The sequence below is a fragment of the Xenopus laevis genome, chromosome 5L, assembly GCF_017654675.1.
Source record: "Xenopus laevis strain J_2021 chromosome 5L, Xenopus_laevis_v10.1, whole genome shotgun sequence".
In the NCBI taxonomy this organism is placed as follows: domain Eukaryota; kingdom Metazoa; phylum Chordata; class Amphibia; order Anura; family Pipidae; genus Xenopus; species Xenopus laevis.
The window spans coordinates 40,178,965-40,199,983 of NC_054379.1; the positions used below are offsets into that span (position 1 = coordinate 40,178,965).

Consider the following 21,019-nt stretch of genomic DNA (forward strand, 5'->3'; position numbering starts at 1 on the left):
TGTAACAATTTTGAGACAAAAAAAACAGTTTAGATAATGAACATAATTAGGGGGTGTGGCCACAGAAAGGGACGTGGTCAAAACATTTGAAAAAAAATGTTGTCCCTCTTTTTACTTCCAAAATGTTGGGAGGTATGATACAGTAATTCATTTGGGTTTAATTGTTTTATTAGTAGACTAAAAATATGGAGATCCTATTTACAGAAAGACCCCTTATCTGGAAAATGATAGTTCCCAAGCTTTCTGGATAACAGGTCCCATACCAGTATTATAGGCATCATATTTTGGGTCAGGGTATGGTGCAAGTGGTCTTAAATGGTTTTGTCCTGATTTTTAAATCTGGATAGTTTGCTTGTTTGACTGTTCAATACAGAATGTATTATTACATTCATACTGTATGAATGTATAATATATATATATATATATATATATATATATATATATATATATATATATATATATATATTTGTCCTGATTTTTAAATCAGGAAAATCCCAAACTGAATCTGAAACCCAATTTGCATATGCATATTAGGGTAGGAAAGGGTTAAAAAGAACCATGTGCTGTGTGGGTGCAAAAATAAAAAATAATCTCGTAATGAAAAGACACGTTATTTTAAGAATTCTGTTTTACTTGGATTCAGCTGAATCTGAATCCTGCTGAAAAAGGCCAAACCCCAAACTAAATTCTGGATTTGGTGTATTCCTATTTTATAATAAATAATGTCTGATACAAAGATTAATGCAATGTACTCAGCTACTCCATATAATGAAGACACATTACTCCCAGACACTCCAAATTGAAACAGATTTAAATGTAAGCTCAAAGAGATATAGGGTCTTTGTACAAGTATATACCTGTGCGTACATGAGGTTTTTAAGTAAATAAGCATTACCCTTATATCATACAATATGATTTAGGGGTCATTCATATTTACTCGTGTCATTAAGTCTGAAAACCTCATGCATGCATATAAGCACCCTTTTGAGCTTGCAATCAAGATGCCAGAATTACAATTTACTGTTACTCAATGAGAAATATCAAATGAGCAAATGAGTATATGTTTAAAAAAAAAATAAAGGTTTTGAAAAAATTTTGTTTATTACATAAACACATTTTCCCTGTTAAGAAAACAAGTGGGAAATATTCCTGTAATAACTTTGTCTATATTGTTATTTTTATATTATTAGTTTGACGACTTGCTGCGGGAAACATTAGAAAAAGATGTTTTAAATCCTGTGGCTACAAGGGAATTTTACCAAAGGTAAGGACCTGTTAACTGTGTTCTTTGATATAAATCATAAAATAAATGTGCTCATCAATAAATATTGGTTATGTCTGTTTAACGGGGTGGTTCACAAATTAACTTTTAGTATGTTATAGAATGGCCAATGCTAAGCAACTTTCATTATTTATTTTTTTTATACTTTTTTTAAATTATTTGCCTTCTTCTGACTGTTTCCAGCTTTCGTTATTGCTACTTTTTATTCACGTTAGCGAAAAATACATTTACTCTATGTAACAATTTTGGTGGCCTGTGGTTAGTTTTTGCTGTATATGCTTAACCAAATGATAATAATAAAAATTTACTTATGCAGATGTGTACACCTAAACACCCTTGTAGAAAAAAACAGAGAAGCTCTTGACAAGTTAAAAAAAGTAAGTTCAGTATCTCAGTTGTGTAATAGAAATGTGTCTGATGTTGAGTGTCAGAATTCATTAAGGTAATAGACTTTTTTAGCATCATGTTATGCAGAAATATTTTTCTAGAATTATGATAATTCTAGTTTTTCAAGGTGTACCGAACCAAGTTTTTACTTAACCCTGTTTTCACACTTCAGGCTGATGAACCAGCCCCTGTAGGGAATTATGAGCAGAGAAAGCAGGAAGAAGAACAGAGGCTGACTAAACTTTCTCATCAGCTGCAGGAACTTGCAAAAACTCTGCAACAGGGAGATGAACAGAAGTAAGTTAGAAAACGAAATACAGTAACAGGATATTGGGGATCGTAGGTTACAGTAACAATTTGCTTGATGCTTTCAACCATGAATTAGTGTGATATTTCATTTTTTCTGCATGATTGGAAAAATACATATTCTCTGAACAGACATGTGCTATTTGACAGCCACCAGACAGAAAAGATGAGCAATGAGGAGGAAGAAAGTGAAGAGGAAGAGGAGGAAGACAATGAGGAAGAAGAAGATGAGGAGGAGGATGACGAAGAGGAGGAAGAAGAAGATGAAGTTGACTCAACCATCAAAGAGTACATTACGCTGGGAGATTTCCAGGCCCAGCAAAAAGATGATTTAACTTTTAAGGTGAGCCATATGTTCCCTTTAGTCAAGTCACATATTGAAATGTCTGATTTTTTTTTTTTATCGCACCACTTTTATGCGACTAAAAGAGTTCTGAAAGATGATTAATTGTCACTGTTTTCTTTCAATCAATTATTGTCAAGGGGCCATACGCAGGTGGGACGCAGCATGTTGCATTCCACTTGCGTTTGCCTCTTACATGCGTCTGTGTGAGTACAGCCCCCTTGACAATGATTGAGTGCGTTTACTCCTGCGCTCCCCTGCAGGTGATTGGAAGAAAATGGAACGCAGGGGAGCGCACCAAAAAACGCCTGTGTGTAAGAGCCCTTAACCTGTGGCATGCTTTGACCATTCTAGAGCAGTTACATGACATGATTGGATCACAGTTTGTCTTTTCAGGTGTTTAAATTACTGCAAAGTATCTCCTCTGATCTGACAATTAGTAACAAAACACTAACACACAGTTTCAGTATCACCTGCTTATAGGCTTCTGTTACTTCCCACCAATAGCTGCAATTTCTTCACTGAATTCTTCTGCGTTGATTAAAGTGTTTGTCCTGAGAACAGGCACATTAAGCACAAGAATTACCAATGCATAGATACAGTAAATATAGTATAATGCAAAGATGCCCAAAACTTAGATCAGGTTCTGCCAGTAGATCTGAAGCTAGTGAACAGATGACCACTGCAAGCCAGTTCATGAGCATTTTCATTAAATCGCCCATCTATGTACATTCCATTATAATTTGAGAAATCACTTGGAGTAACAGATGCTTTGAATTGAAATACAGCACTGTTTTCTCTCTGTGTAATAAAGTGAAGTTACATTTCAATACACTTAGGGGCAAATTCACTAAGGCGCGAAGCGCCGAACGCTAGCGTTAATTCGCTAGCGTTTGGCATTTTCGCTACTGCGCAAATTCACTAACGAACGCTGGCGTAGTTTCGCTAGTGTTACTTCGCAACCTTACGCCAGGCGAATCTTCGCTAGCGACGAAACTACGCAAATTCACTAACTTGCGCAGTGTAGCGAACGCTACCTTTTACGCTAGACTTCCTTCGCCACCTCAGACCTGGCGAAGCGCAATAGAGTAGATAGGGATTGTTTAAAAAAAAGTCCAAATTTTTTTAAGTCCCAAAAAACGCTGGCGTGTTTTCTACATGATGGCTGATAGGCTGAAAAAGATTGAAAATTTTTTGGGGCTCCCCTTCCTCCCCCCTACATTTCCTGACTCATGGCAACTTACCTAGACAGTGGGCACATGTGTAGGGCAAAATTAAATTTTTATTTGCAGATTTGAAGATTTTCTAGGCATTTGTAGTGCAGATACGTGTTCCTCCATTGAAATTTGAATTTCGCGCCGTATGCAAATTAGCCTTCGCTAGCGCAACTTCGCTTTATATAGCGAAACAACGCTAGCGCAACTCCGCAACCTTACGCTACCCCTGTGCGCAACTTCGGATTTTAGTGAATTTGCGAACTGCTGACGAAACTACGCCTGGCGAAGTGCGGCGAAGTTGCGCCTGGCGCAACTTCGCATCTTAGTGAATTTGCCCCTTAAGGTGGTAGACCCTGATTACTCCTCGAAAGTAGACCCCATGTCTGTACCGTTTGGTACCCCTGGTGTAGTATATATAAACCTTCAATGTCACTTGTACTATCTACCTTCTGTTAGTTCCATGTAACCATGTTTCTTAAACCTATGTCACATTCATTTATAATAAATAAATAACACCAGTTAGGGATTATAAATGTAATTGATATTTATGAATTTGTTTATAGAAAGGCCAAGTATTGCATATTCTGGATAAAAAACTTGATGGCTGGTGGATTGCTGAAGATTCTAAAGGAAATAAAGGCCTTGTACCAAAAACATACTTACAGGTAATCTTAATATAAAAGTAAATGAATACACTTATAAGCACTATAACCTTTACCAAATAATGTGAAAAACTGAAAATAAAATTTTTGGTTGTAAAGTAATAAAAATGAAACTTAAATATGCCCTAAAACAATAACAAGGGTAACCATAAAATAATGCTAGTACTGAAATGCTTAGGCTGGATATTATGTTTAAAAGCTGTTGTTTCCTTAAAGATTTGTATGGTGTAGACAGTAAAATTCTAGTTTGTGATTAGCTTTCATTTTTGGAGGTTTTGAATTAAACCCTAGCCAACCAGGCAAATAGAAGATGGTCAAAATAAAAAAAATAAAAAAAAAGTAAGAATAACAAAATTAAAGCCTTAGTGTTTTTCAACTGAGGATGGAAAAAAGTAGAATATAAAAGCTCTCAAGTAAAAAAACATTATAAATAGAAAAGAAGCTACAACATAAATATATCATAACATTTTCACATGATGTGCTTTTTCTTCTGTGTCTTAATCTGTAATTGGATTCAATGACAGTTTTCTAATAAAAGGGATTTTAAGCACAACAATGGCTTACATGCAAAATCTGAACTGACTACTCACGAGGTCTCATAAATTGACTTGAATTGAAGTTAAATCTGTATATCAAAATATGGGAGGGGGGGATGAAGGTCCGCGCTTGCCGAGTGATTAGGGGGTTAAGCAGCTCCAGAAAAAAGAATGCACAAAAAGTAAACTTTAAAGCAAAATTAGGTGCGCTATGCTGAATTAACAAGCGTTACCTAGAAAAGAAGAGAGAAGGACCCGATATTGTGTTATCCTCTTTTAAAAGGGTAACTTGCGATATAGAACTACTCACAGGAGATTGTTGGATTATCTCGCAAATTGAATGGTAGTAACTTCAGTGTCCTGTTGGAGTCGGTCTAGTCGGAGTGGTAACCTGTCGGGAAAAACTCAAATAGCGCAGAATACCCGGCTTGCAGGTGATGATTATGGGCACTCTGAACCTGTGATGATAGCGGTCCGGTAGCGCAGTCCTCCTGGGATTTTCTGCCGGTCCGATCAGCGGTCTGGAAGGATAGTTTAATCGCAAACGCCGGTCACTTGCGGCGTGTTGCTTCCGGAAGTCGGTTTCCTCCTCGTGTCCGACGCTTCTGATTGTAGCGTTTGTATGCGCTAATACTTTTCTCGGGCACTAGTCATTACAACACAGTGTTTGTAAAAATGTATTAAACTTTTATTCACATAAATTAGGAATTAACAGAGCCTTAGTAGAGCCCAACGCGTTACGTATCTTAGAATACTTCCTCAGGAGCAAATTTCCCACGCTACCATTCGATACAATTTATCAGGTTGGTGGGTGGGTATGTCAATTTACATAATTGGTGTAATTAAAACCATTAAACTAAAAGAAGGAGAATTGCTCGTTTAAAATGCATTTTGCTAAATATAAGAACTTACAGTATATCGAACATTTTTTAAAAGTAAAAACAAATTAATCATTTAAGAAACATTTCAGATCAATTTCTATGTTCAATCCTTTTGGTGTCAGAGTTTTTAATTTATGGATCCAAAACGTTTCTTCTTTGGAAGTTAGATTAATTATATTGCCACCTCGCCAGTGGGTCTTTTTTTGGGTTATTCCATTAAAAGTTAGCAATGAAGGGTCTGAGTTGTGGTGAGTTTTGAAATGAGCAGAGACACTGTGTGTTAGAACACCTTTCTTGATATTTTTAATGTGTTCCCTTATTTTTGTTTTGAGGTTTCTACCAGTCCTTCCTACAGACCCTTCATTGCTAACTTTTATGGGAATAACCCAAAAAAAGACCCACTGGCGAGGTGGCAATATAATTAATCTAATTTCCAAAAAGAAACGTTTTGGATCCATAAATTAAAAACTCTGACACCAAAAGGATTGAACATAGAAATTGATCTGAAATGTTTCTTAAATGATTAATTTGTTTTACTTTTAAAAAATGTTCGATATAAGTTCTTATATTTAGCAAAATGCATTTTAAATGAGCAATTCTTTCTCTTTTAGTCGAATGGTTTTAATGACACCAATTATGTAAACTGACATACCCACCCACCAACCTGATAAATTGTATTGAATGGTAGTGTGGGAAATTTGCCCCTGAGGAAGTATTCTAAGATGCGAAACGCGTTGGGCTCTACTAAGGCTCTGTTAATTCCTAATTTATGTGAATAAAAGTTTAATACATTTTTACAAACACCGTGTTGTAATGACTAGTGCCTGAGAAAAGTATTAGCGCATACAAACGCTACAATCAGAAGCGTCGGACACGAGGAGGAAACCGACTTCCGGAAGCAACACGCCGCAAGTGACCGGCGCCTTCGATTAAACTATCCTTCCAGACCGCTGATCGGACCAGCAGAAAATCCCAGGAGGACTGCGCTACCGGACCACTATCATCACAGGTTCAGAGTGCCAATAATCATCATTGTCCGGTAAGCTTAAACTATCTGCCTCCCCTCACCCGCAAGTCGGGTATTCTGTGCTATTTGAGTTTTTCCCGACAGGTTACCACGCCGACTCCAACAGGACACTGAAGTTACTACCATTCAATTTGCGAGATAATCCACCGATCTCCTGTGAGTAGTTCTATATCGCAAGTTACCCTTTTAAAAGAGGATAACACACTATCAGGTCCTTCTCTCTTCTTTTCTAGGTAACGCTTGTTAATTCAGCATAGCGCACCTAATTTTGCTTTAAATCTGTTTATCGCCAACTTTAGCATCAGTATAGTCTTGCTCTGAATAACATATAGTTTGTGTATCTGTAATTTTCTACTATATCACTTTTGTCCACTGTAATGGTGACAGGTGTACAAAAGTGGGGATCCAAGCGTAGATCAGAGTGAGGAGGAAAGTGAAGAAGATGTGGAAGAGACAGAAGATGACAAAACAATTACCATGCAGAGGTTAGTAAACGCTTATTTAAAGATAGGTTTTGCTGTGAATGTTACCATTAGGCTACTTAAGCAATACGACCCAAAAGCAACTGTGGCTGGAATATATTTGGAGCACAAACATGCATTGATGGTAGCTGCAATGTCAAGGATACATAAGCATGAGAAACCTGGACAATTTTGTTGTGTGTATTCAGAGCATGAGTAATAAGCAACAGCTTGGCATACCTGCTTTCCACCCACCTGCTTTTCTTGTAATCCTTTAGAGCCTCAGCTTCTCTATTCTCCCTTGCCTTCTTACTGACCTGATCTGCCTTCTGTGTGATCTGTACCAGACATATGATTTTTGCCATCTTCATTGCATGGTAGCTTGGGTGCAGTTCTACAGGTTTAGCCTAATCAGAAGAGCATGTGAATGCCATTGTATTCCCTTACTTTACGTGGTTTATCTCACTAGCTTATCAAGGAGTCAAAACATAAAAGGGGTTCTAGTTCCTACGGTTACAAAGGCTAGACAGGTGACGTTTCAATTCTAAGCATATTGCCATGATGGAAGGAACGCCAGTTGTCTGAAGGCTCAGTTGTCTAAGTTGTTTTACGTAGTTGAGGCTGCATTGACTCTTGCTATGCTAAACTGCTGCTTCAGCAGATTTGCTTTCACAAGGAGCCTCCCCCATCCCCCCCCCTTCCTAGTGGGTCCAGTAACACTGCAGTCCCAGTGCATTTTGTACAGGGACTGCTAGCTTGGGCAACGTTCTTTAATTAGCTGCATAAGCATTTAGAGACAAATAAAAACAAATAACAGAAGAATAACAGAACCTTTCATCAGTAGTAACAGTGTCCTCTGCATGATTCTCCATTATTTCTGTGTTTCCCAAACTGAATTAAGGAAATATGGTGGTGAGTAATCACTGCATTCCAGCTGGAAAGCTAGATATTTATAAGCCAATTTCTGGTTATTATTGTAATATTGAAATACAAGATGGGAATTTATAGTCACATTTAAACAAACCAATCACAGCTTGTTCTAGAATAGTGTTCTTTCACTGAAAATACCAAAAGGTCACACAATGTGCAACCTCTTTAAAGGGGTGGTTCACCTTTAAGTTAACTTTTACTATGTTATAGAACTTTTTAGTTGGTCTTTATTATTTATTTTTTTTAAAGTTTTTTTAATTATCTTATTCTGACTCTCTCTAATTTTCAAATCACTGACCCAATTTAAACAACAAAGACATGATCTTTGTCTGCTATTGCAGAAGTGTTAATAAAGTTATGCTACTGCTACTTTGTATTACCGTACTTAAATTTCTATTCAGGCCCTCTCCTATTCATATTCCAGTCTCTCATTTAAATCAATACATGGTTGCTAGGATTATTTGGATTCTAGCAACAAGATCTAAACTAGCTGAAATGGGAAACTAGAGAGCTGCTACATAAAAAGCTAAACTCAAAAGCCACAAATAATAATACATGAAAACCAAATGCAAATTGTCTCAGAATATCACTTTCTACATCATACTACTAATTTAAAGGTGAACATCCCCTTTAATAATTACTGTATGTTTCTGACAGTTGACGGGTAAGAAGGTGACATAAAACTCTTCTGTGACATCCTCAGAAATTGCAGACCCCAATTTTGCAAGATCTTTTTTAAAAAAAATTTTTTATCTTAAGTGAATACATTTTTTTGTGATGTCTCATGTACAGTGGGTTGTGAGTTCCTGCTTGTTTGTTTTCCATCAAAGTGCTCAAAATGAGAGATGTCTGGTTTTTATTATTCATATATTTGAGATATTTGCCTTTAGTCTATTGTTACTTTGAAGTGGTCCTGAATTTTTTTTGTATCACTTTGGTACTATATAATAGCATTTCTTCTTTGACTATTTGTACATTTTTTTACACATAATTTTGTTGTGCAAAAAACATTAGCTACATATAGTTTCATGTGTGCGCCCATATTTCTGTAGGCAAAGTTTATTGACAACGGTTTCAGAGGCTACTTTATTTCTTCATACTATTAGAAGCACATTCTGCTCTAATTGTGGGACTCGTTAATGCGTGTGCTCTCATCTCATCCCATACTGATACAGAGTCATGTGACATGAGCTTTGTCTGCTATTGCAGAAGTGTTAATAAAGTTATGTCTTCTTGAAGCAAGAGAAGCCTGGTGTCTGTGTGCAGTTTCTCCTCTGTTTAAAGAAAGCTGCAGGCTCATGTGAGATTGAGCTACCGGTTATCCCATCTCTTAAAAAGAATGGCAACAGACTCTTTTGTCTTGTAATGTCCATATTACATACAGTCAATTGTGTATTATCAGTATGAAGTGAAATATATAATAAAGCCATATATTGAATGATAACATTTGCTTTTAAAGACTTATACATAGTAACTAATATGTTCACATTTATTTTACTTAGCAAACAAGCAGAAGATACCATTTCACAGCTAAGTTCTTCTAGAAAGCTCAAAGAGGTAATTATCCTGGCATTTGTGCCTTTTTTTCTTATATTATATTATACCATACCATTGGGAAGAATTTTACATGAAAACTCTGTGTGCTACTATGCCCTAAGAGAAAGAGAGTTATTACTTGAAAGCAGGTCAGAAGAAAGTCACTACAGTTATTATAGTGGTCTGTTTATATCTAGCATACACATTTAACATTACTGCTGCTATGAATTGTGGCATGCGCTAACACAATCCTGACTTAAAGCTATTACATGTGCTGGATATATGTTGGGGCATATTTGCTCCAGTATATAGTAGTTAACAATTAATACCCTGGTTACCTAAAATTAATTTAAACCAATAAGTCAAAGCAGAGGTCACGGTTAACAACGCCTTTTCCAGCTTTGTGGTGTTCCAGGTTTAGAAATCAGCAGGCAGTAGTTTTTCTTCATTTAATTTTCTCTTCTTTTAATCTGAACAAGTGTTTTTTTTTTTTTAGATTTATTCCATCAAATCAAGATTTTTTTTAACTCCTCTTTTTTAAAATCAATTTTTAGAATTCATTTGGGAATCTAATTTATTTAATATTAATTGCACAGCACTTAAGTTTTGTATCATTATCTAATTATTTAAATCATGAACCTGTAATGAATAGGTGTTTTAATTGATCTAAGTTGTGGATTTTTAAATTAAATCTCTGATTAATCACTCTGAAGGAATTAATTGATATCCTTGCACTGCACTTATACTTGTACTTTTACTTATTTAAAAAAAAAATTTCAATAAGCACTTGCACTTTGTACACCTAAGTGGTGGATCAATTCTGCATATTCTGCAAACAATTATTTCCCATTTATTAGGTACGAATAGAGGAGTATAACTTAGAATAGGTTAAGCGGGGTACTTTCTCTTTCTTGTTTTCTTATATTTGCTCCAGTAGTCATGTCCATATATAAGGTGTCAGGGTCTTGTTGAGGCAGTGCAAATATAGAGAAATCTATAGTGTCGGTGATATCAAAACATTATTAGTTAAAGTGGTTCATTAAAATTATTGTATAAAACAGTGGAATTAACGTCTCGGTTATTAATTAAAACCCCTTTTTTCTCAGATGAGTTCAGTTGATGCATTGGTCACAATGGGCACAATCCCTTCTGGCTTTCGTTTTTCAACCCTGGCACAACTTTTAAACCAAGGTTTGAGTTATTTACTGTTTTTATTCTGAACACTCGATAATACATACTGGACGATATTAAACAGATGGCATTGTAGACAGGCTGATTTGTAGCATTTTGACATTATCCCATGTATCAAAAACATAGTTATCCTAGGCACTGGTGCAAGATAGCAGTTTGCTGTCTTATGCAAATGACAGATCATAGACTCTCTTGCAAACTGCTGGATTTTTATTTGTTTTAATTGACATTTCATTAAATGGCTGGTTTACATTTAAGTTTAACTGTAAGTATCTTATAGAACAGCTCATTCTAAGCAACTTTTCAATTGGCCTTCATTTTTTATTTTTACATTTTTTTTTTAAAAGAAAATTTCCCTTCTTCAGACTCTTTTCCAGTTCTCAAATGGGGGTCACTGACCCATCTAAACCCCCTAGTAACTAGATTGCCGAAATTGCAAACTGGAGAGCTGCTGAATAAAAAGCTAAATTATTGCTCTCCGTGGCCTCAAAGTAGGTGCTTATTTTTGAATTCCAGGCATGGAGGCAAGTTTTGGTTTCATAAAAACCAGGTATACTGCCAGAGTCTCCTGTAGGCGGACATTTCACATATGGGCTACCAATAGCCAATCACATCCCTTATTTGGCACCACCCAGGAAATCTCCCCAAATCTTTTTACATCTGAATGTTGCTCAGGGGGGAAAAAGGTTGGGGATCCCTGTTTTACATCATACTAAAAGTTAATTTAAAAGAACAGTTCCGTGACTTTAAGGAGGCCCACATAGGACATAATTGTTCATTGAGTTAGCAATTGATCCTTAGCATGCAGCTCAGATTCAAAAACAACAGTTATGACCCATGTGGCCCCCCTCAAGTCACTGATTGGTTACTGCCTGGTAATCAGTGGAATCCCAGAGAGCTTCAAGTGTTCTGATTATTATGCTACACATCCAGTCACTCCAGCCTTTATAGATTTTTGGCTAACTAACCATATTGTAAACATGTGTATAATTGCACAGCCTATCTATCTGCCCAGTTTTTATTTTTATGCTGAAAAATCTTTGTTTCATGTGAAGAATAAAGGGGGCCATAGACATATCGTACAAAACACATTTTCATACAATATTTGGTATATGTGTATGGTGGGGTACGAGCCAACGATATTGGCAGAAGACTTGGATATCGGACGGCTCGTCGATTGTCTGGCCGAAAAATCCGTGTAAAAGCTGAATCTTAAATTATTCATACACGGCAGCATTCTTATATGTGAAAATGCATTGTTGCATTGGTGTTATATTTAGATTATATGAAACTGCATTCGGCAGATTTCATGTCTCCCTCTTTTATCGGGTATAACCTTACATTTATCAATAATAATAATATCTAAAGCAATTGTTTTTAACTGGACAGAGGTGGCTGAAGGGAGAGGTGAAAGTTCAAAGTGTGGCTTATGAGCCAACTTGACTAATATTGTGCAATGTGCCAAACTTGAATGGCAAAATACTAATTTGTGAGGAAGTGACAAGTAGTTACAGCTCCTCTCACTTCTTACTTATCCAATGTACATGCTGAAAACTGCATCGGCAGATTAAATTTTCAATCTGGCCAAATTGACTGCAATCAGATAAAAATGCAGGATGGTCTGTGTAAATTGCATCTCCACTTTCACCCAAAACAGTAAAAGGATCCTTTTACTTAACTCTGCCCCCATGACCTGGATGAAACCAAGGCTCAACATATAAACAATGATGCAGTCTCAAAGTATTTTGAGACAATTCCTTTAGACAGTGAGCAGGCTATTTTTGCACTCTCTGTACTATTGCTATACTGCAAATGTGTACCAGCTTGCTTTCCCTATTGCACAATGCTGTGGAACACTGCAGTGCTTTTAAAAGACATAATAATAATGCCTTTACATTTTACTCATTCGATACCTTTATTTGTTTATTAGCTTATTTTGCACAGCTCTTCTAATTTACACAGCCCTGTACCTTGTTTCCTGTCATTACTTGTCATTATTGTGTAGTGCTTACAGTCTGATGCTGGGGCCTAAGTTTCAGGGAGATACAGTGCAGTAGAATTTGGATATAGACAACACTTACCTGTTGCCAATTATTCTTTTTGTGTAGGTGAACAGTACAGAACATATACATACCTTCAGCCTGATCTTAACCCTTCACAGCTGGCTTTTAAAGATTTGATATGGGACAGAGACACATGTGGTGTAAGTACATTTTGTAAGATTTTCTTAAGGGGGATGCAAGTGTATTTACAGTTAGTCCATTACTGTAAGCACCAAACACAAAGACTTGTACCCAATCCTGGTAATTTAATTATAATCCCACACTATTCCTGGAGCAATGATATTTAATTTTAGGTTAATGGCCCATGGGGTGTTTTGGTGCAATTAGTAACTATGTGAAATGTTCCTCTCCATAAACTGTAACTTAAAAACTCACAACTTTGTGCAAGTGATTGTCGCTTGAAAACGCAATCATTGCCTACATGAAACTGCTCTGCCTGCTTTCAAATCAAAGTTTGAGAGTTTTGTCAGCTACCCATGGAGCTACAACTTATCTGTTGTGCTATTATCATAACATTTGGCTTCCATTTGGAAGATTACAATGAAAGGCTACTGATCTACTCCCACCACGATCTATTGTGGGACAGCCGACTAGCAATGCTTTCAATAAGCAAAATGGGTAATAAGTTTATATATTTTATTTATATATTTGCTTCTGTAAATTTAAAAAACTTCTATTTTATGCTAAAACAGTAAACATGTAATGTTATAGTGAACATTAGTATATATCTCACCTTCAGTTTATAGGTTTTTGCCCAATCCTGAAAGAAATGGGAAATGAAGGAAAACTAAAAAAAATCAGGGGATGTAATATTGAGTACTATGTTTTCTTTCATTCTAAGTAAGTTCATTTTAGATTAAATGTGTTTATTTTTTCTACTCCCCATTTGTACAAAAATGTTTGGAAAAAATATATATAATATTAGTAGATAGTTGATAGATCATTATACTGTATTATATTGTTTATTCATTTGTTATGTTAATACAAATGTCTTTATAATCCAAATGTGTGCCATTTTGGCAACAGATGCTGTTTAATATCATATATATTAATCCTATATATGATTGGACTGTGTACAATCTAATTATCTTTTTTTGTATTGTTCTTTTGTTGCTTAACATGATAAATCTTGGATTGGATAAATCTTGTATGATTTATTTTATCTTGATTGGTCAACACCTCTTTATGTACAGGGGTGTAACCATTATCAGTAAGTGCCCATTTCGTACAAAACGCGTTAGGCTATACATGTCTTATTAAAGATTTTTTTACTTTTATAATTATTTTTGCTACTGAATTATTATTATTATTGGGTCTCTTCTAATTTATATTGTAATTTTTAAACATGTATGGGTCTAATAAACAGAATAAGTGAATGCATTTTAATTTCTCAATAAAAGTCCAGCACAGAACAAATGTTGTTTTCTTTAGATTCAAGCATTACCAAGCCGCATCTCTTTGATAGTAACCTTGTGGAGCTGCAAAATGATTCCTCTGCCTGGGGCAAGCATTCAGATACTTAGCAGACATGTGAGACTCTGCCTGTTTGATGGTGCTAAGGTAAATTTTAATGCTGCATCATTTGTCTTGTTGAAAATTTTTCTTCAATGTAATAAAAATGGCAAAAAAATGTATTTATTTCTGGTGGTAGCACGGTAGTTACCACTGTGGGCAGCATTGCTGCCTTGCAGTGCTAGAGTTTTGTGTTAAATTCCAGCCAAGGCACAACATGTATATTGTCCCTGTGTCTGCTTGGGTTTCCTCTGGCTACTACCACACTCCAAAAACATACAGACTTAGCTCCTGATAAAATTGGCCCTACTCTGTGTGAAAGTGATGGGGAGCTTAGATTGTAAACTCCACTGGGGAAAGGACTGATGTGAATAATGTATAATGCTGCTGGCAAATGGGATAAAAGAGAAAATAAATACCCCCATTAGTTCATTCCATTTGTAAAAAAGGTGTGCAAACTCCAAAAATATTTTTTTTCTACACTCACATATACATTATACCACAAATTTAAAAGAAATCTGCCTCTGGAACAGAATCATACAACCCTCCTTCACCTTGTTCTATTGTGGTCTTTCTGCTTTCTATAATTGGTGATGTACGGAAAAGCAGAGTGACTCTTAAAGTGATACTGACACTAAAAATGTTTTATTTTAAATATTAATCTACATGTAAAGTTGCTTATAGGTCATGTTGATAATGAGACACGGTGTGGAAAAGGTTGCATGACTCAGTAAGCTCAAGGGGGGTTGGAAACAGTTCCTACGAATCAGAGGCAGACTATCATGGTTTTATTTCAATTTGTGAAATTAGGTATGTTTATTTAAAAATAAAACAAAAACTAATATTTATTTTTGCAAATTCAGATAGTGTTTATGTGCATTTTTAGATAAGTCTAACTGAATGAGGTCATGGCAAAAAGGGTGATATTGTTTCCCTTTAACTGAATATCAAATCAATATGAAGCATTGCTACATATTATTATTAGATAACCACAAATTATAGCAAGTCATTTCTTCTACATGACTATAAAAATTATGCATATTCCATATTTCGAATACCTCAGCAGACCATTAATCAAATTGGCGCCCCTCCCTGAACTACTAATATCTCTTGAAAGCATCTAATCCTGTCTGAAACCAATTGTTGACAATGCTGCAGGATATTAAGTGTAACCAAATTAATTATAATAACCGGAATTAGTAATATTAGCAAGGCAATGCAGGTCAATAGCAGTTTCAAAATATCTAATTTTATGACAACCTGATTTGCTGCGTGTGCCTCTGCTCTCAGATAAATGGTACACGGTGCAACACTGCATATATATGCATACAAAAATGAAATAGAAATATGAAAAAGGAATTGTGTGCGTTTAGTTTTCTTTACATTCATTTTCTTTTCAGGTCTTGAGCAACATTCATACAGTGAGAGCTACATGGCTACCCAAAAATGCAAGAACATGGACGTTTTCTCCGAGGGTGTGTAAAAATTCTTGATTTATTTAACAAGAGCTAAGTAATCTGATTGTCCTGTGGCAGGCCAGGCTGACTGGCCACTAAATATATAATATACCCACTCACTTAAAATCTCTGCTGTCAATCATATATACCTGCCTCTATTCCTGAGGCATAGCAATCATTTCCATTTTTATTTCTGCGCATCCTATATGTCATTGGACTCCTAACATGCCCCCTCCCTCCTGTGTATAATTTTATAGCTGTTGCATGGGCATCAGGTCCAAGCAAATATACGCGATTTTGGGACGATTCAAAGCATGATTTGATAGCAGCTTAAAGATGGCGCCTGCCTGCTTGCTGTGAATGTGTAAAGGAAGCAATGCTTAAATAATATAGTGTAAATAAATGTATTTTGCCCAACTAGAACAAATATGATTTCGAATTATTTCTTAGGGTGACAGGTCCCCTTTAAACAAACTAACTTTTAGCACCTGAGGTGTGAACACAGAAAAAAAGGAAGTTCCTTTTTATCAACCACATAACATAGCATAACAAATTTATAAAGGATGTGTGGATAACAGGGAACAGATGAACCTTATATGCAGAAAAATAGTTCTTAAGTTTGTTTTTAACATTGCTTAAAATAACTGTAGAGAAAGTAATTGAGTAAGTACAGTTATAGGGTTGCTATGGGTCTTCAGAACTGTCCTTTTCTTGGCTGGCAACTCAAGAGTGTAGAAAGGTGATGCCAGGAACCGTACATTGCTCTGGTGGTACTGAAGAGTAAAGTTGGGGGGAAGCAGATTTTTAGAGCTGTCTGATACTCATCTTTAAAATGGAAAGTGGTGAAGCTGGGTCTGTTACATACATACATACATAACATTTCTTCATTGCACATATATAGGCATGGAAACTGCCATACAGCTCATACATGCTTTATTCTTCTCCATAGTGGTCATAAATAGTGAGCAGTATTTTAACTTCCAGTTATATACATTGTTTGCTTATGTCAGGGTTGGGCAATCTGCTACCCTCCAGCTGTTGCCCTGGAAGACCTCATGTCATACATCACTGGCATATTTATACCTCAGTCTAAGAGCAACTATTGTACATTTTTTTGGGGCACTGTTTGATGAGAGACTTGTATTGATGTGTAAGGAGAGTAAGAATAATGTAAGCTGTTTATTTTAAAATTCAGTGTTTTTTTTTTAAATTTAGGTGACGGGTATTCTTCCCAGCATCCTGGATGGTAATTGTTTTGTGAGATCTGACAGCCAGTCTCCAGAGATCGGAATTCTATTTGAACTTGGAGTCACCTACATCCGCAATGTAAATAAAGATAGAGAAATCAGTATAGATATTAAAATAACTTGAGTGAAAAAGCCTCAGATCATGACTTTCTCTAATAACTTTTAATACTTATTTGTGTGCCGTAGTCAACCGGTGAGAGAGGAGAGCTGAGCTGTGGCTGGGCTTTTTTAAAGCTTTTTGATACCAATGGGATTCCCTTACCTGCAAGGTAACGGCAGTTTGCTGCTGCAACATTTGTTTATGAAAAAAACAGTGTGGCCACAGTGTGACAAAAAGTGCAAAATGTTATATGCTGGGTTGTGTAGTAGAGAGACCCATGGCAACCAATAAAAAGTTTATAAAATCAAGATAATGAAATATGTGGTTTGACATTTATATGTATTTGGACTCTTGGCCAAGATATGTAAGCTCCTACCATACACTTACCTGCAAATGGCAGAGAAACTGGCTTAATGATTGACATCTCTATGCCATTTTGTCATTGTCACTGCTTTTATGCTACTTTTTATAGACACTGTAAAGCAAGTAACTATTTATCATCTTTCAGGACATATGAGCTTACCTTGTATGGTGGAACACCGTATGAAAGAGGAGTCGAAGTAGATCCATCTATTGCAAGAAGAGGTAAATTAAATGTCAAACAATGTTGAGTTACTAAATAAATCCTACATTGAAATGCCATGTGTAATTATATTGGTAGAATGGAACCCTTTGATGTGGTGTTGCTGCTGTTTCATTTAGTATCCCTTACACATTTTATAGAGCAACCTTCTACAGCATCAAAAAGTCCCACCTTGATCGTGCCTGCCTAGTGGGGGAGTGAAGGGGGTATGTGTGGTACTGATGAACAGGGGGTGGGGGTATGGGGTTGGCAGACAGAACAGGTACATGCTTAGCGCCTCCATCACCGTTGTGCCCTTGACATGGGACTTTTCTGCCTATGCCTAGTTCTAGTACGTTTGAGGTAAGTATGTACCAACTTTGAACAGTGTGAGAGTGATGTTATCCCATTCCTACCACGTTGTTCAGCTTGGTTTTATGACACTTGTACACCTCAGGCAAATTAAAAAAAAATAGTTTTCAGGCTGACAATGGCATTCCTTTTTGATGAATGGCACCATATTAGGAAATCACCTATTTCTCAGCACCATGCTAAACATCAAAGAATTCTAGAAAATTACGGTAAGTAGAAAGGTTTTCCCCTGTATTTCTGCAGCATCCGTTCTTCTTTCTAGTTAACAAAATAGCCACTCCTTGCAGTTTAATTCCAGCACCATAGTGTGCAAAGCTGGTATATACCATGTTATCACTTTTACTTAATATCTTACAGACAGTACCTGTGTATTGTATACATTATATTGGCAAGAATGAGCATTTTCACCAATTTAAAGAGTTACTGTCATGGGAAATCATGTTTTTTTTTCCCCCACAACAAATCAGTTAATAGTGCTGCTCCAGCAGAATTCTGCACTGATATCCATTTCTGAAAAGAACAAACAGATTTTTTTTTATATTTAATTTTGAAATCTGACATGGGGCTAGACATATTGTCAGTTAATACTGCTGCTCCAGCAGAATTCTGCACTGAAATCTGTTTCTGAAAAGAGCAAACAGATTTTTTCATATTTAATTTTGAAATCTGACATGGGGCTAGACATATTGTCAGTTTCCCAGCTGCCCCAGTCATGAGACTTGTTCTCTGATAAACTTCAGTCACTCTTTACTGCTGTATAGTCAGTTGGAGTAATATTACCCCCCTCCCCCGTTGGTTTGATGGATTAACATTTTATATGGTAGAGCGAATTATATGCAGTGTAAACATCGTACTTTAGAAATAAAAACTACACCACAAAAATCATGACATAATCCCTTTAGCAAATAATGCATTTAGCTCTGTTTTTTTCAAAATGGGTTCATGAATAATAGATATTTTGCAAGTTTATTTTATGAACTTATTTGTTGATTTGTGTCCCCTTTAAAAGGGGACTTGATCTAATTATTTTTATTGACTTTTAATCAGTGTTTGGGTGCTTTAGCACCCACCACGTGAAATTCTCACGTGTATGTTGCATAGCTACTTAGAAACAAGTGCTTTCTGCTGCATGTGCAGCTGTGCATTATCATTTCATATGTTGCCTCTTTTAAAGCAATAAGTTGCCAATGCTAAAATAAAAAAGGGCTTATTGGTTGAATTTAACTACACAGTTTGCCATTCTTTTCCAAGCTATCTGAGAAAAGAACAGCAAGTGGGTAAAGATGGTGGACACGTTGTGTTAACAGCTACAGGAAAACAGTACAGTACTGGTGCATGTGGTTGATTAGTATTGGGGGGAGGGCCTCTGCGGGGATGAAATATAAAAAGTTTCTTTGTTCTTTAATATAAAATAGCTAATTGTGGTCTTCATTTTGAATCTTTTGAAGTGAACACAGGAGTTTTTCACCAGTTGAGGACCCAGAGAAAACAGCCTCGGCTACTTGTGAAACTTAGAACCCTGAACACTGCACAGAGAAACATGCTAAAGTAAGTTCTGATCCTGTCTGCTAAAATATATATTACAGTATTAGTTGATAATCTGCATTAATGTACAAAGAACTTACTTTTACAAAACTTTGATTTTCTTCTTAATAAACATTATTATTTATTCAGATTGCTATTGCTTTTGGTGCTGATCAAAAGCTTGTTATTTACCCTATGTCTAGCATGCACAGTTATTTTTCTTTTTAGAAAAGAAAGTGATGATGGTGAGATTATAACAATCCAGATTTACTGTGCCCTTAACCCCTAGATTTTAACATTTACTTACAAGTTAGAAAACAAAAGCAAAGATCTCATTGGTTGCTTTGGGCAGTATCACTGTTAATAAATATGCCCCATAGTCTGTGGAGAATGTGTACTTTAGGGTATTGTAGTATACCTAGAGGGAATAATAAAATGGAACAGGGTAAGGAGCCTTTCCAGCATGTAATTTCCAAGAAAATTTTCTCTGCTGATTCATTCATTATCCTTTAATTTCATGCTCCACCTAGTGGCATAATGTAGATTCTGTTATTAAAAGGGATGTAAAGTCAAAAAATGTAATTCCTTTAATGGATCCACTGTCTAAAAATAAACCTATTGTCAATATTCTTCCATTAAAAATTATGTTCCTGTTGAGGAATTCATGCAGGCTGAAGTCTGTGCGCATAGAGAGAAGGGGGAGCTGGAGCGCAGATAATCATAATTTTTATGAAAAAGGTACAGAATTTTTAATGGAAGTATATTGATGATAGGTTTATTTTTAGACAGTGGACCCCTTAAGGAATTTCTTTTTTTGACTTTACATCCCCTTTAAAAATAAATGTATAAGTACCGTAGCTGTTTGTGATAAAAATATATACATTATCACATTTAACTCTAAAGGGCAGATTTATTAAGGGAACAGTTCAGTGTGAAAATAAAAGCTGTGTAAATAGATAGGCTGTGCAAAATAACAAATGTTTCTAATATAGTTAGTTTGCCAAAAATGTAATATATAAAGGCTGGAGTGAACAGATGTCTAATAAAACAACCAGAATCCAACTTCCTGCTTTTCAGCTCTATAACTCTGAGTTAGTCAGCGACTTGAAGGGGGGCCACATGGTACAGTTCTGTTCAGTGAGTTTGTAATTGATCCTCAGCATTCAGCTCAGATTCAAAAGCAACAGATATGACCCATGTGGCCCCCCCTCAAATCTCTGATTGGTTACTGCCTGGTAACCAGGTTAACCAGTCAGTGTAAACTAAGAGAGCTGAAAAGCAGGAAGTAGTGTTCTGACTGAAATTTTAGACATCAAATCACTCCAGCCTTTATACATTACATTTTTGCCTAACTAACTATATTAGAAACATTTTTTATTTTGCACAGCCTATTTATTTACCCAGTTTTTATTTTTACACTGAA

At 36.0% G+C, this 21,019-nt stretch overlaps 1 protein-coding gene across 1 annotated transcript in view; it reads left to right on the forward strand.

Annotated features, from left to right (window-relative positions):
* The window catches only part of nphp1.L (nephronophthisis 1 (juvenile) L homeolog), a gene marked incomplete at its 5' end in the record, with an annotated part of 44,451 nt that overhangs the window by 10,679 nt on the left and 12,753 nt on the right, over positions 1-21,019 (forward strand). The window contains 15 exon segments of the mRNA NM_001091731.1: positions 1,191-1,264; positions 1,599-1,659; positions 1,842-1,966; positions 2,126-2,318; positions 4,099-4,200; positions 7,029-7,126; positions 9,535-9,589; positions 10,675-10,759; positions 12,868-12,962; positions 14,254-14,382; positions 15,735-15,809; positions 17,007-17,117; positions 17,225-17,307; positions 17,647-17,723; positions 19,521-19,620. Coding sequence (NP_001085200.1) covers positions 1,191-1,264; positions 1,599-1,659; positions 1,842-1,966; positions 2,126-2,318; positions 4,099-4,200; positions 7,029-7,126; positions 9,535-9,589; positions 10,675-10,759; positions 12,868-12,962; positions 14,254-14,382; positions 15,735-15,809; positions 17,007-17,117; positions 17,225-17,307; positions 17,647-17,723; positions 19,521-19,620 — 1,463 coding nt within the window.